This window comes from Bufo gargarizans, chromosome 6, assembly GCF_014858855.1.
Source record: "Bufo gargarizans isolate SCDJY-AF-19 chromosome 6, ASM1485885v1, whole genome shotgun sequence".
Lineage (NCBI taxonomy): Eukaryota > Metazoa > Chordata > Amphibia > Anura > Bufonidae > Bufo > Bufo gargarizans.
Window position 1 is genome coordinate 350,000,870 of NC_058085.1, and position 14,366 is coordinate 350,015,235.

Genomic DNA, 14,366 nt, shown 5'->3' on the forward strand with positions numbered 1-14,366 from the left:
GGCACCACAGGCCCGCTCTCTGTTCATGTGTAATATGTGTTAGCTCCACTTCATTACCTAGGACGCTATATTTGGGGACCGGAATTTGGAGCCATTTTTTCAAATGGATTGATCTATAATAGGTGAACACATCTGGGAGACCAAAGCCACCATGTTCTTTCCTAAATACTAATCTATTGTAGGATACCCTAGACATCTTCTCATTCCACAGGAAGGTTGAAGATTGCTCTTACTTTTGAGAAAAAAGAGGTGGGGATCAAGATACGGAGCATTTGTAGGAAATATAGGAGTTTGGGCATGATGAAGGTCTTTAAGAGGTTTTTACAACCCATCCAGGTTAAGAAGTGATTTTGACTCCTAAATAAATAATATGGTATGTCTGCCACTTAAAAGGTGTGGATGTCCTTAAAGCTGACACTATAGCAAGGGGGGGGGGGGGCTGAGACATTAAGGGCCTCAGACTTGGTGTGATTGACCTTGAAATTGGAGAGGTGGCCAAACTTGTTAAATAACTCCAATAGATGTGGGAAGGCCTTGACAGGGTTTGTGACCATGATGAGCAAGTCATCAGCAAAGGCTGCATTAGTGTAAAAAATGTTATTATCCGCCACCTGAATACCTTGAATGTGGGGATGATCTCTAATAACCTGGAGAAGAGTATCCATCACAAGAATAAAGAGAGTGGGAGAAAGTGGGCACTCTTGCCTGGTAATATTTGAGTATTTTATACAAAACTAGTAAAATTTTAAGTTTTAATTGATAAGTTACAGTGTTTGGGGGTTTATTCCCTCTGTTTTGTTGCTAGATTTACCAGTACCAATAACTGTAGTGAATTGGCGGTGTCTGCTCCTATGTTCATATCTAGTGTGTTCTCTGTTAGTGCTGCCAACACACCTTTTTCCTCATGCTTATGCATTTGTAATCACTTAATTTAATGTTCTTGTTGTGTATTGGCTTTTGGTTGTGTGGCAATATATTTTAATGTGATGCCAGTCTTTATTCCTGTTTTGACATATAGCTACTTCCATTTAGCCAAGGCAAAAATACAGTTTGCTGCCTAGTCTTACATCTACAGTATATACCCTGATCAAAGCAAAAAGGCTTGTTGCCCCAGTCCAAGGCACCCACCAATGCCTATTCGCTATCCATCACCTGTGACACATACCCTGCTATTATCCCAAATCTTGGGTGAGTTACCATGCAAAATGTCTGGATTTTCATTTATTGGTCTTATACTAAAGTACATGTGAGATCTGTTTTAGGTGTCAAATAATCACAAACAATGTCATATCTTACGAATAATGTCTACATTTATTATCAGAAGATCAAATGCACCAAATCTCAATGTGGAATTCATATCTTATTTGTGCTGTAAAAGTTCAATAGATAATTGGGAGAATCTGTGGTCCGGATTTAGCCAAGTTATCTTCTTTCAAAACCTACAACAAATGAGATAAGATGAGATAAAAATACAGCCACAAATTTCATTGTGAGGGTTACATACCTTATAGGAATAAAAAGGTCAGGAAGAAAAAAAAAAAAATGAATGTGGATAAACAGAAATGTAAAGGGGAAAATAAATAACAAAGATAAAGCATTTAAATTACTAAAACAGGAACATAGTAAAAAGCACTAAAAAGCTATTAGGAAAAAAATTGAATATGTAGAATATGTAAAGGCAGGCAAGCTGGAGACAGAGCGACCTATTGCCAAGAAAAATAAAATCAACCCTAAAATGTTCTTTAATTATGTAAATGGTGCTGGCCCATTAAAAGAGTGATGAGGGAAGAGTTGTAGACAGCAATGAGGAGAAAGCAGATTTATAAAATATTTTTTATCCATTGTTTTCACTGACAAAAATGAAATCTCAAATAAAATAGAGAGTGTCAAAGTAAACTTTCCATTAAATGTGGCCTGTCTGTCCCTGTATGAAGTATAGCAATGTCTTAAAAAGATTAAAATAGAAAAATCACCGGGTCCATATGGCATACATACCTTTATCCCAAGATAATTAAGTAATGTCATAGAAAGACCCTTATTTCTAATATTGAAAGACTCTATAATGACAGGGTCTATTCCACAGGATTGGTGCTTAGCAAATGTAGCGTCAATATTCAAAAAGGGGTCAAAAACAGAGCCTGAAAACGATATGCAGGTAACTTCAACATCTTTTGTGGGAAACTGTTTAAAGGTTTTCTAAGAGATGTTATCCTTGAATATTTCAATGAAAATAAGAGTATAACACTTGTTCAGAATGGGTTTCTATGAGGAGGTACGTTCTAGACTGGACCAGGGTGAGTTTTTGGATGTCATATATCTTGATTTCTCCAAAGCATTTGAGACTGTGCCACATAAAAGGTTAGTATGTAAAATGAAAATACTTGGACTGGGGGAAAATATGTGTATGTGGATAAGTTAATGGCTGAGCGATAGAAAACAGAGGGTTGTTATTAACGGTACACACTCAGATTGGGTTGCTGTCACTAGTGGGGTACAACAGGGGTCAATATTGGACCCTATTCTCTTCAATATATTTATTAATGATCTTGTAGAAGGCTTGCACAGTAATTAATTCGAAAGAAGGCAGTATACTGCTACAGATGAGTTTTGATAGATTGGAGTCTTAGGCAGAGAAGTGAAAACTGTAAGGTTACGCACATGACAAGGAATAATGCAAGTCACCCGTACATACAGTCGTGGCCAAAAGTTTTTTAGAATGACACAAATATTAGTTTTCACAAAGTTTGCTGTTGAACTGCTTTTAGATCTTTGTTTCAGTTGTTTCTGTGATGTAGTGAAATATAATTACACGCACTTCATACGTTTCAAAGGCTTTTATCGACAATTACATGACATTTATGCAAAGAGTCAGTATTTGCAATGTTGGCCCTTCTTTTTCAAGACCTCTGCAATTCGACTGGGCATGCTCTCAATCAACTTCTGGGCCAATTCCTGACTGATAGCAACCCATTCTTTCATAATTACTTCTTGGAGTTTGTCAGAATTAGTGGGTTTTTGTTTGTCCACCCGCCTCTTGAGGATTGACCACAGGTTCTCAATGGGATTAAGATCTAGGGAGTTTCCAGGCCATGGACCCAAAATGTCAACGTTTTGGTCCCCAAGCCACTTAGTTATCACTTTTGCCTTACGGCACGGTGCTCCATTGTGCTGGAAAATGCATTGTTCTTCACCAAACTGGTGTTGGATTGTTGGAAGAAGTTGCTGTTGGAGGGTGTTTTGGTACCATTCTTTATTCATGGATGTGTTTTTGGGCAAAATTGTGAGTGAGCCCACTCCCTTGGATAAGAAGCAACCCCACACATGAATGGTCTCAGGATGCTTTACTGTTGGCATGACACACGACTGATTGTAGCCCTCACCTTTTCTTCTCCGGACAAGCCTTTTTCCTGATGCCCCAAACAATCGGAAAGAGGCTTCATTGGAGAATATGACTTTGCCCCAGTCCTCAGCAGTCCATTCACCATATTTTCTGCAGAAGATCAATCTGTCCCTGATGTTTTTTTTTGGAGAAAAGTGGCTTCTTTGCTGCCCTTCTTGACACCAGGCCATCTTCCAAAAGTCTTCGCCTCACTGTGCGTGCAGATGTGCTCACACCTGCCTGCTGCCATTCCTGAGCAAGCTCTGCACTGGTGGCACTCCAATCCCACAGCTGAATCCTCTTTAGGAGATGATCCTGGCGCTTGCTGGACTTTCTTGGACGCCCTGAAGCTTTCTTAACAAGAATTGAACCTCTTTCCTTGAAGTTCTTGATGATCCTATAAATTGTTGATTGAGATGCAATCTTAGTAGCAACAATATCCTTGCCTGTGAAGCCATTTTTATGCAACGCAATGATGGCTGCACGCGTTTCTTTGCAGGTCACCATGGTTAACAATGGAAGAACAATGATTTCAAGCATCACCCTCCTTTTAACAGGTCAAGTCTGCCATTTTAACCCAATCAGCCTGACATAATGATCTCCAGCCTTGTGCTCATCAACATTCTCACCTGAGTTAACAAGACGATTACTGAAATGATCTCAGCAGGTCCTTTAATGACAGCAATGAAATGCAGTGGAAAGGTTTTTTGGGGATTAAGTTAATTTTCATGGCAAAGAAGGACTATGCAATTCATCTGATCACTCTTCATAACATTCTGGAGTATATGCAAATTTCTATTATAAAAACGTAAGCAGCAACTTTTCCAATTTCCAATATTTATGTAATTCTCAAAATTTTTGGCCACGACTGTACTAAATGGTAAAACACTGGGTAACACTGACATGGAAAAGAACTTAGGAATTTTAGTTGACAATAAAGTGAACGGCAGCAACCAGTGTCAGGCAGTTGCTGTCAAGGCTAATAAGATTATTTACAGAGAATATTTTCAAATAATTTTGTTCCTCCTTTCTAAATTATAAGCCTTGACACAGGTTCCAAATTCAATTCCAAATTTTATTTAAAGACTGTTCTGCTATCACTCAGCATTAGACATATTACTGTTAGATGCCAGATGTTAAATGGGTTGTACAAGACTGACAGAAATAGCACCACTCTGGTCCATGGTCTGCATCAGGAATTTCTTTGAGCATTTGTCTTTCAATATAACTACGTTGGACATATTGGTCACTCTGGACTCCCATGCATTTTCAAGCATGATGAGGACCAAATTGAAAAGGAAATTTAGTATTTGTAGTATTACTTTTAAAACGTAGATGGTGATATGGAAAATTAAGATAAAAATCACCCAAAATTCTACAAAAATATGTTTAACATAAAAATGTGATTTAAACAATGCAATTTTCTGAATGACACGTTCCCTTTAAAGCATGATGGTAGCAACATCAAACAAATCTCTCACCAAGTACAGGGCGAGTTGTATTCGACAATGGCATATTCATCTGAAAAAAAAAAAAAAAGATATGACAGATTTTTTGTGCTGGTTGGGAACAATTATCTCAATTAGAGCAATTCTTGGATATATGTGTAATAAACTTACATGTGCTGGGCTCTAGCTTCATTGCATCCTTAGTTACAGGGGGCGGAATGCTCTATTTTCTCCCTGCAGCGCCTTGGCGCTGGAGGAGACAGGTAGTGGGTTAAATGATAGCTTATCTGAGCAGTTACATGCTCTAGTTTGTTTCTGACCTATAGGAGCGCCATACCGCTGGACCTTTTCTGCCTCACGTTTTGGTACCTTGAAGTTTGTCTGGTTTTCACCCATTTTGTGTTGACTCTGCCTTATTGTGTTTGTCTGTGTGCGTGTTTGTTAGTCTGTCTCTGCACTTAGCAGTGTAGGGTCCGTCGACCAGTTGAGGTCCCGATTCATTTTAGATATGTAAAAGGAAATTTTTCTGGCTTCGTAAATAATATAATTCTGAGTACATTCAGGTGCCAGTAGAGGGATGCCTGAAATTTCATATGGATCTGTACAGCTAGTACTGAACTTAATGGCAGCAATCTTTATGGGGTGGACTTCCTATAGCGGCACATGCAGGAAGTAAGGGAAGCAGTTCAGTGCTCAGCCCATGTCTGCAATGAACCCAGCCTCTGTTGTAGGTACACGACTGAGAGTGATAAGGTCAGGAGGACACAAACTCACCTTTCTCATAGTAATCATAGATCTTTACTGCAGCTGGTTTTAGGTTCATTACTGGATACTCCTGTTCAACTAATAACGCAAAACTGGAGACAATGTGACCGAGCTAGATTGCAGAAAACAAGGGGAAAGATAAGAATAGGTTGGGCAAGAAGATGAAATAATGATTAGTGATGAGCGGCAGGGGTCATATTCGAATTTGCGATATTTTGCGAATATTTCGTAGAATATTCGTAGAATTTTCACGAATTCGAATATTCGGTAGGAGTAGTGTTGATTGTGAATTTTCTTAAAACGAATTTTCGTAATGAGAATTTTCATGATGCAAATTTTCGAAATGAGAATCAATGAGATTGTGAAAACTCAGATCCGATGGTATATTCTAACCCTCAGGCGTTCCCATGGTGACAGGGCCGCTTGTCGGGGAGAAGTATGCCAAAGTGGAACAACTACAGATAAAAAAAAAAAAGACAAATATTCTAGGAAACAACTATATTAGTTTTTTAGAATATTCTGAATATTAAAAAACAAGACTATATAGCAATATAGCGAATATTCGAAAAAAAGAATATAGAGCAATTTAGCTAATATAGTGCTATAATCTGTTTTTGAATATTACAAATATTCTAAAAAACAAATATATTTGTTTTCTAGAATTTTCGTCTTTTTTTTTATCTGTAGTTGTTCCACTTTGGCATACTCCTCCCCGACAAAAGTCCCCGTCACCATGGGAATGCCTAGGGGTTAGAATATACCATCGGATCTGAGTTTTCACGATCTCATCGATTCTCATTATGAAAATTTGCATTACGAAAATTCTCATTACAAAAATTTGCATTACGAATATTCGTGATCAACACTAATAATGATGACAGATAATAATTAGACAATGAATGTTCTTAGGTTATGGTAATGGGGGAATGGTTGATTTTTGATCTCAGATGCTGATTTGGTTTTATACTGGATTTGGGACTCCTTAATGCGATGCATGTGCTATTTTCGAGTGTGATACAAGCAGATCAGACCTCATCCATGTAGAGAGTCAACGTGTCATCTTCTTCTTCTGCCCTCTGAATTACTTTATAGGTCTTTAACTATGAAAACATAAAAAATACATACTATTAGCTGTCTGCATATAAATTATTTGAATTGTTAATTTTGGTAAACAAAAGTAGACATAAAAATTAACAAAAATGTTCATGTTATTTAATAAATGTCTAGGAAACAAAGCTCCCGTAGCATGTCTCTGCCCAGAAACTACAAAAACAGGATCAGATCTCATTATATGTAATAAAACAGAAAATTTTTAAAAAAGGGGTTTCTTAAGAATTCCGGGGGGGGGGGGGGGGAGTTAGCAACCCCCTACACCATTTGGACAGAACTCATATAAACAGGGAGAGTGCAGCTCTAAAACTTCCCAAACCTACTATCCCTACTTACTTGTATGGTCACCCTAGGCTGTGACCCTACAATTTAGCTGCAACCACTATGCTGGAATAAGTGTGAGGGCCACACACATACAGGGAACAACCAACAGACAAACACTAATAGAATAGTTGTATGGTAAAGGGTAAAACGCTAGTTGGACAATGAAGTGCAAAAATGCCAGAGGCAATCGAGAAAGCCAAACACAGCAAAAAGTCAGAACCAGGAGATCAATACAATACCAAATTGCCAGAAGCCAAAAAACAGTACCACAATACGAATCCAGAAATCCAGCGCCAAAGGAGTCTTCAGTATCATAAGGGAACAGAAATGGTAGCTAGAGGACAATAAATTTACCAGCAACTTCACATTCAGGCACCAGCCTTTTATGCTGATGAGGAAGCAGCTCACATCAGTGTTCCTGCATGCTGGGTTGAGCTGCCAACAGCACGCCTCTAGAGCCCCAACGTGCCCCCTCAATGGCCCGGGACTCTGTGATGTCAGAACGGACCGCCCAGCAGTCCTGGTTCCCCCAGCAACTGGAGGCTGCAGTGGCACAGAGGCACAGGGAACCATAACAGGAAGAGGACTTACCTGCTTCCCAGCACTGGCTCCCTGTGCCTTCTCCAGGCTTGTGATGCTCTCTCACTGTAAGCATCCTGTTTGACGTCGCCACAGCCAATCACTTGACTAATGGTGACATGACAGAAGGGGATCTGGTCTCCACCGTGGCCTGTAATTGGCTGCGGCGATGTCAAAACTGGATGTTTACAGCGAGGGAGTCCAGAGGAGCATCACAGGCCTGGAGGAGAAGGAGCAGGGAGCCAACGCCAGGAAGCAGGTAAGTAATTTTACTTTTACAAGTGCGGCCAAATGAAGGGGAAGGGGGTTGCCAAAACCTGCCCATTCTTGCACAACCTCTTTAAGATTGACAAAAATTTACTTCTGACATGGTATGTACAATGGCCAGTATATCTTTGGTTGGTGTACTGGAGCAAAAAGAGCTTTGCTTAGATCTCCTACTTTACTTTTCTAGTAATTTGTATCCAGTACTTCTCTTCTATCGTCCATGACCTCTGAACTAACCTCATACCATCAACCATTCCTTCATAAAACCGTACAATGTCTAATTAGTTTATAGTGGACCAGAAACACGTTCCCTATGATGGATTTTTCCTTCTGTATTCTAGATCCTACTAGGGAATCCTACGCCTCTCATTATATCAGGTATAGCACCTTCAAAGGATATTCCAAGTGTTGTCAGACCATTCTTTTGGAATCCCTGCAATATAAGCTTTTCAGGGAGAGGTAATCTGTCAAGACTTTGGTACCTTTTTCAGGGCATTAACCCACTATAAGTTTTCAATAAATATGAAATATATTTTTATGTCTACATCAGTGGTACTATTCCTTATGTAGTGCTAGGGCACTACTAGTGGATAGATGTGTAAAGTTGTATACTACTTGACCTGTCTTTACATTTGTTCTACTGTTTGCACTGTTTACATTTGGTCTCTAATGAAAAGCTGTAATGTGTTTTTAAGAATGTCTTCTTTGTGTCCTAATGTGGTTGGAACAAATGTCTATCTTTCCTATTCAGACCTTCCTGGAAGAAATGTTGTACTACTAGCTTTCATACTCTGCTTCCCATCCACTCAAGTGAGTCTAGTGATGCATCTGAGAGGATAAGACATAGGTGATGGGCCTCATGACCCTAGACTAGAGGGGTCATTAATTAAACTGGTGTAAATTAGAACTGGTTTAGTTTCCCATAGCAACCAATCAGATTCCACTTTTATTTTCCAAAGTAGCTGTAAAAAATGAAAGGTGGGATCTGATTGGTTGCTATGGGCAACTAAGCCAGTACTACTTTACACCAGTTTGATAAATTACCCCATAGGTCTTAAGTTTATGCCTTTTATGCAGCTGACCTAACCTAAAGAGATAGCCTTGCAGTTGGCCCGGTGGTCGTTTCGTGGCGAACTTTGCACGTTCGTGATTCGCCAAACATGCAAACATATGGAGATGTTCGCATGCACCATATTCTTTTGCATTGTGCCGAACTTTGACCCATGACACATCCATCAGGTGGGACAGGACAGCCAATTAAGACATTTTAGCACATGGACACACCCCCACCCTATAACAGAACCCGATCTGGCAGCCATTTTACATTCTGTGTTTTGCCAGTGTAGGGAGCGGTTGCTTTGTGGAGCAGAAACAGACTGTTAGGAACACCAAACGCTAGCTAATAGGGCCACAAAAGTTCTTTTAAGGACTGATATAGATGTGCTATCGATAGGTGTGATATACTAAGGGGTGTGATATACTTATAATATACTTTATAACATACTGTATAAAGTATATTATAGTGCATTTGTATTGTACAGCAATTGTGTACGGTTCTGCTGCGATACTGCAGCTATATAGAGGGACTATTGGACCTTTGGAATAACGAATTGCAACTGGTGTGATATACCTGTTGCCCCCCCAAAAAAATTATTGAGAGGTGTGATATACCTATAATATACTTTCTAACATAGAAAGTATATAGTGCATTTGTATTGTGAAGCAGTTGTGTGCGGTTCTGCTGCGATACCGCAGGTATATAAAGGGACAAGAGCTATTGGAACAACTATTTGCAATTGGTGTGATATACAGTACAGACCAAAAGTTTGGACACACCTTCTAATTCAAAGAGTTTTCTTTATTTTCATGACTATGAAAATTGTGGGATTTTACTAGTTATACAACGTAAAGTCGTGATTTTAGTAAGACACGGAGGCGAGTATTGCTTTTCTCTTTCTTTACTAAAATATAGCAGCAAAAACACACAGGAAGAGAAAAAAGGTGTGCCTGTAACCTAGGCAACCAGCCACTCCCCCGGACTAGCCGGTATAAGAGTCAGCTCCGACCCACAGTCCTCCTCTTTCTTGTAACTCCTCCTAGCGAACAGGAAGAACCAACAAACTGGAACACCGGAACTCCACTCCTCGTGCCAGACCCTCGTGCATCAACTGGAACACAAACCGTCCTGGAGCATCTCGTCAACAAAGAACCAACCGCCGGACAGCGAAACCAAAGGAACAACTGGAGCTGCGAATCCTGGAGGCATTTCTGGAACTGTAACCTCCGGGTGAATCAACCTAAGGCAAAAGACATGAAACACGGTGACTCGACACCATCCCACCAAGGAAGGAATTTCTGAGGCATGCAACCGGTAAAACAAAAACATAACATCACCGTCCTACTACGGAAGGAAAAAACACCAGGCATGTAAACGGTATACAGACAATGACATCAATAATCACATATTTCATGCAGAGAAGTACTTACCATACTCAAGACCTAAAAAGGGTGGGAACAAAAAACCATATAGGGAGGGCAATACTCGCCTCCGTGTCTTACTAAAATCACGACTTTACGTCGTATAACTAGTAAAATCCCACAATTTTAGAACAGACACGGAGGCTTCGTATTGCAAGTTCAAAGCTGCATGACCACCGCAGAAAAGGCATGAGGAGACGGGCGGAAATAGAAATCCCGGAATGTAGATTCCCGCGACCAATCAGCCGCCCTAAGGATATCCTGCAACCTCGCCCCAGAGGTCAACATAGCCGTGGCCGAAGCGCTGCGCGTGGAATGAGCCGAGAAAGTGGACATGTCCACCCCCGCAAGCGAAAGCACCCATTTGACCCAACGAGCCAAAGTGGTGGAAGAAACCGGGGCAAAGGGGACGCGACAGGCCAGAAAAAGATTCAGATAGGCAGGAGAGCGGTGAGCTCGAGTTCTAACCTCATATTCGCGAAGGCAAGCGACCGGACACAAGTCAGGCCTGGCCGCAAACGCCGGGTAAGATATAGTACGAGAAGAGGACTTCGTGCGTCTAGAAACCAAAAAGGACACCCCCTCGGGCGTAAAAGACCGAGCCGAAATGTCCAGAGCCTGGACGTCGGAAACCCGTCTGCAAGACACCAAGCACAGCAGGGAGACCAGCTTGGCCGAAAGGTGGCGCAAGGAAAGCTCCGCATTAGAAGGCCAGGACGAAAAAAGTGACAGAACCAATGACACGTCCCAGGTAGAAGAGTACTTCGGTTTAGGGGGACGAGAAAGACGCGCGCCCTTCAAAAGGCGGCACACAAGAGGATGTTACCCGACTGGGCGACCCCCGAACCCCTGGTGGGAGGAAGAAATGGCCGACCGATAAACATTGATGGTCCGATAAGCCCGGCCCTCATCAAACAAGGCCGTCAAGAAATTAAGGACGGCTGAAACAGGTGCTGATATGGGATCCAAGTCCCTTCCCATGCACCAACCAGCCCAACACTTCCAGGCGGAATGATACGCACGTCTAGTGCCAGGGGCCCAAGCGTTGGCCAGTAGGCGTCTAGTCGAGCCCGGAAGACCCTGGAGTTCACCGGAGATCCAGAGATCCTCCATGCCAGGAGAGACAGGGACCCCTCCGTCAGAAGCGGGTGAAGCTGACCGAGGGGGTCCAACAGCAGGTCCGGAAGGGCCGGCAACAACCTGGGGACATCCACCGTCAGCTCGAGGAGCTGAGGAAACCACGCCTGAGACCGCCAAAGCGGGGTCACCAACACCAGTTCGGCCGACTGGTGCCTGACCTGAAGGAGAACTCTGGGAATGAGAGCGAAGGGGGGAAAGGCATACAGGAACTCGCTGGACCAGTCCTGGAGAAACGCATCCACGGCCTCCGCCGCGGGATCCGGCCTCCAGCTGAAGAAACGCGGGAGCTGGGCATTGAGCCGAGATGCAAAAAGGTTGATTGACGGGGAACCCCAGAGCGAGCAAATACCGGAGAAAACCTCCACGTTGAGCTTCCAATCGCTGGAGTCCGCCCAATGACGAAAGCTCCAATCCGCCTCGGTGTTGTGAAGGCCCGGGAGGTAGTCTGCCCGGACTACCAGATTCTTGGAGAAACAATAGTTCCAAAAATCTTTCGCCAATCGAGCCAGCAACGTGGAACGAGTGCCGCCCAAGTGATTGACATACCTCACGGCGGACACGTTGTCCATCCGGAGGCGAATGCAAACATTCACCTTGTTGCACGTGAAACTCCGGATCGCGAAAGACCCGGCTAACAATTCCAGGGCATTGATATGGAGGTTGGATTCCCCCAGGGACCAAAGACCCCCCGTGGACACCCCCTCGCAGTGGGCACCCCAACCGAGAAGGCTGGCATCGGAGTCTACCGTGAACTCCGGACGCGAACCGAAAATGGCCCTGCCGTTCCAGGCCGACAGGTTGTGGATCCACCAGGAGAGTTCGTCCCGAGTCTCGACATCCAACGAGACGACATCCGCATAAGAGGCACCCCCCCGGAGGTGGGCGATCTTCAAGCGTTGAAGAGCCCGATAGTGGAGGGGTGCGGGAAAAACCGCCTGTATGGATGCCGAAAGGAGGCCAATTATGCGGGCCAGTTGTCGCAGGGAAACCTGAGGGCGCCGTAAAGTTCGTTGCAACTCCTTGCGAATGGCGCGCACCTTCTGCAACGGGAGGCTGAGAGATTCGGACTACGAATCCACCAGGAAACCCAGGAACTCCATGCGTCTGGACGGTACAAGGCAAGATTTCTCCCAATTGATCAGGAACCCCAACTGTGAAAGGAGATCCGTCGTCCAACGGAGGTGGGACAGGAGCAAGTCCCTGCTCCGGGCCATTAGCAGGATGTCGTCCAAATAGACAATGAGACGGACACCCCTGGCCCGAAGCCAGGCCACAACCGGCCGCAGGAGTTTGGTAAAGCCCCAAGGGGCGGAGGAGAGACCAAAGGGCAGACAGGTAAAACGCCAGGTCTCCCCGTTCCAGAGAAACCTGAGAAGGTCTCGGGATAGAGGCGCCACCGGGACCGTGAGATACGCGTCTTGGAGGTCCAGTTTGACCATCCAATCCCCAGGCAGAAGAAGGTCCCTCAGGAGGTGGATGCCCTCCATTTTGAAATGCCTGTAGCGCACATAGCGCACAAGGGCGTTCAGGGCTCGGAGGTTGATAACCGGACGCATCTGACCTCCCTTTTTCTCGACTAGAAAGATATTGCTTACTACCCCTGGGGAGGAGGCGAGCGCGGGCTCCACGGCTCCTTTCCTGTAAAGGGTAGAGAGCTCTTCCTGGACCAAAGCGCGGTCCGTCACTGAAAGACTTAGCGGATGGTGGCGCGGGATGCAGTCCGGTGGGGAGATTAATTCTATCTGGAAGCCCAGGACCGTTGACAGGACCCAGCTGTCCGATGTAATGGCCTGCCAAGCAGGGAAAAAATGTTGGAGTCTGCCCCCTACAGGTGGATTGAAAGAAGCACGAGGAAGCGGCAATCTTACCATACGGACGTCTTGATCCGGGAGTGCCTCTGAAGCTCCTGGAGCGCCAAGGTCTTCCACGGGAAGGGAAGAACGGGGTTGGTTGGCGCGAGTCTTGGTAGGAGGGACCTTGGTAGCCCGTTGGTTGGGAGGAGCCTCGGCCCCCGGTACGGGCCTGATAGGATGAACGGCCGGACAGGCGGCCCCTGACACTGCCGGCCCTGGAAGAGACCCGCCCCTGAAACACCCTCCGCATGGAGGACTGCGCCTTATCCAAGGCCGTGAAGGCACCGACATAACGACCCAGGTCTTTAATAAAAGAGTCTCCGAATAAGAGACCCTGGGCGTCTTTGCCCGGCTCAGTGAGGGCGAGATTTGCCAATTTAGGCTCAATTTTAAAAAGTATGGCCTTGCGCCTTTCTATGGAGAGCGAGGTATTGACGCTACCCGCGATACATATCGCCCGCTGCACCCAACCTCGGAGATCCTCCGGGTCCACCTGCCTACTCTCGGCCCGAGCGGACTCTGCCAAGTCAAATAACTTAGCCAGGGGCCCGAAGATATCGAGCAGCTTGTCCTGGCAAGCCTTCAATGCCGAATCTAGACCTTTTCGTGGATTCCAGCCAAGTTTCGCAAGAAATTGCGTCATCTTGGGGTCAACGGTGGGGGTCTCACACACCTTATTAGGGATGATGGGCCTGGGACACTCAGCTTTAAGTTTGTTTCGCGCCGCTTTGCTAAGCGGGCGACGGACCCAATTTTCCAGGTAACTGGAAACATGCTCTGCAGGTAGCCATTCCGCCGACCTGGGGTGGTGCAAGGCGTCAGGGTCAAAAAGCGGGTCCCCATAAGGGTCTAGAAGCGCACCTTCCTGAGCAACCGGAAGGGCGCAAGATGCGCTAGAAGAGCGTGCGACTAGGGGCGAGGGATCCGACGGACCCGGGCCCTCCGTGTCTGTGGCGTCCCCAGTATCAAGAACGTACTCATCCTCAGCCTCCTCACCAGACCCGATTTCTGAGTCGGAGTCGC

General features: G+C 44.6%; 1 protein-coding gene across 1 annotated transcript in view; it reads right to left on the reverse strand.

The window, feature by feature from the left end:
- Positions 1 to 1,303: 1,303 nt before the first annotated feature.
- LOC122941089 (alpha-2-macroglobulin-like protein 1) overlaps positions 1,304 to 14,366 on the reverse strand; it is a 179,359-nt gene continuing 166,296 nt past the window's right edge. The window contains 4 exon segments of the mRNA XM_044298085.1: positions 1,304 to 1,439; positions 4,861 to 4,900; positions 5,602 to 5,704; positions 6,624 to 6,692. Coding sequence (XP_044154020.1) covers positions 1,433 to 1,439; positions 4,861 to 4,900; positions 5,602 to 5,704; positions 6,624 to 6,692 — 219 coding nt within the window. The 3' untranslated portion in view covers positions 1,304 to 1,432.